Below are 1626 nucleotides of genomic sequence, written 5' to 3'. Positions count from 1 at the left end.
TCCAAACAAGAGAGCTTGCTGAGGAAAGAAAGCAACCGGTTTAAAAAGACAGCAACAGACTGCAGCAATTCACCACATTCCAGAAGCTGCTTTGAACATAATGCAAAACGGTGCATCATCATCTACTGCCCAATCTGATAGAATTCTGGCAGAACTGTGTAGCAACAGATCGCCAGCAATTGCTTCATCAGAAATTGCCGTCCTACCTCCTGCGAAAAGGAATTACCCTGCTATGTATAATCAAGGCAGCGCAAAAAGTTGTTTTGCACAAGCATTTGTATAGCCAATTAGACGGATGAAATTTACGTACACTTAATAATGTTACACAAAACAGCCTTCACACTTTCCCTATTAATTTCGTCTTTTGAATTATGTGTTCCACTGGTTTGCCAGCCAATATTGTCTGATAGCAGTTATTTAGGATGTGTCCACCAGGCACTGCCCAATCAAGCGGATGGGGTTTTGGATGTGATCGAAAAATTTAACAAAACAGCACTTGCCTGTTCAAGACAGTTTGCCTGTTTCCTGTTCCTCCACAACGTCTTTCTGCGCCACATGTACACATATTCTCTTTGAAATTGGTGCTTCCAAAGTAAGTTTTCTTCGAACCTCCTTTACCCTTCCAGTGAGCATATCCGTTACCCATGAACTATAGAAGAAAGAATTACAAAGTATGGTGGGGTTTAGTTCACAGGTGATCTAAACGACTAGGTACACTAGGTAAGTGCTGTAACGAATTAATAGGGCCCCAAGGTTGTAGCCGCGACGGTAGTTATGGAGCCATTGCAGATTTCCGATGCAACGGATATAGAATTGTTAAAGAGGCCAACAAAGAAAGAATTATATTTGCCGCTGTATTATACTTACTGTTCTTTCAATATACACCACCACCACCACCACCACCACCACAGCCACCGTCATCATGATCATCAGGGGTCACGAGTGCAATACCCTAACCACTAAGTCATACATCTTCATACTCTCTCATCTAAACCTAGAGAAGGGTACCAATCAAAGACCTTCTCCAAGTCAATGGATGTTAGCTAGAGCAACTTGCTTTTCGTTAAGAACTTCTGTAGCTGATAAGGAAGGGAGCATAAATGGTAAGTAGTCCTCACAAAATCCCAGACTGCCTCACATTTGAGTTAATTATTTTCCATATTTGTTGTGCTACATTTTTTCTGTAACTTTCGTAACTTAGTCCACCAGTCTGATGCCTCTAAAGTTGCAAATAGTTTGTGAGTGGAATTCAGTAGACAGAATCTGCGAGGAAAACATTGACTATAATTCATTTAGCATAGTTATAGAAATATTTGATATACATCTTTCGTATTATATTGGTTTCAAAGGCGGCGAGCTGGCAGAATCATTAGCTCGCTGGGTGGCATGCTTAGCGGTATTTCGTCTGTCTTTACGTTCTGAGTTCAAATTCCACCGAGGTCGACTTTACCTTTCATTCTTTCGGGGTCGATAAATTAAGTACCAGTTGCATACTGAGGTCGATCTAATCGACTGGCCCCCCCCTCCCTCTCCAAAATTTCGGGCCTTGTGCCCAGAGTAGAAAAGATTACATTGGTCTCAAATTTTAGCACAAGGCCAGTAATTTCAGAGAAGGGGCAAGTCGAT

General features: G+C 41.7%; 1 protein-coding gene across 1 annotated transcript in view; it reads right to left on the bottom strand.

The window, feature by feature from the left end:
* Positions 1 to 1626, bottom strand: part of LOC106875361 (uncharacterized) — a 142593-nt gene that overhangs the window by 52536 nt on the left and 88431 nt on the right. The window contains exon 32 of the mRNA XM_052966732.1: positions 501 to 649. Within this exon, the coding sequence (XP_052822692.1) occupies positions 501 to 649 (149 nt within the window). The remainder of the gene's footprint in view (positions 1 to 500; positions 650 to 1626) is intronic.

Source organism: Octopus bimaculoides, chromosome 3, assembly GCF_001194135.2.
Source record: "Octopus bimaculoides isolate UCB-OBI-ISO-001 chromosome 3, ASM119413v2, whole genome shotgun sequence".
NCBI lineage: Eukaryota > Metazoa > Mollusca > Cephalopoda > Octopoda > Octopodidae > Octopus > Octopus bimaculoides.
The sequence above is the reverse complement of the archived record's forward strand: the minus strand, read 5'-3'. Positions and strand labels throughout refer to the sequence as shown.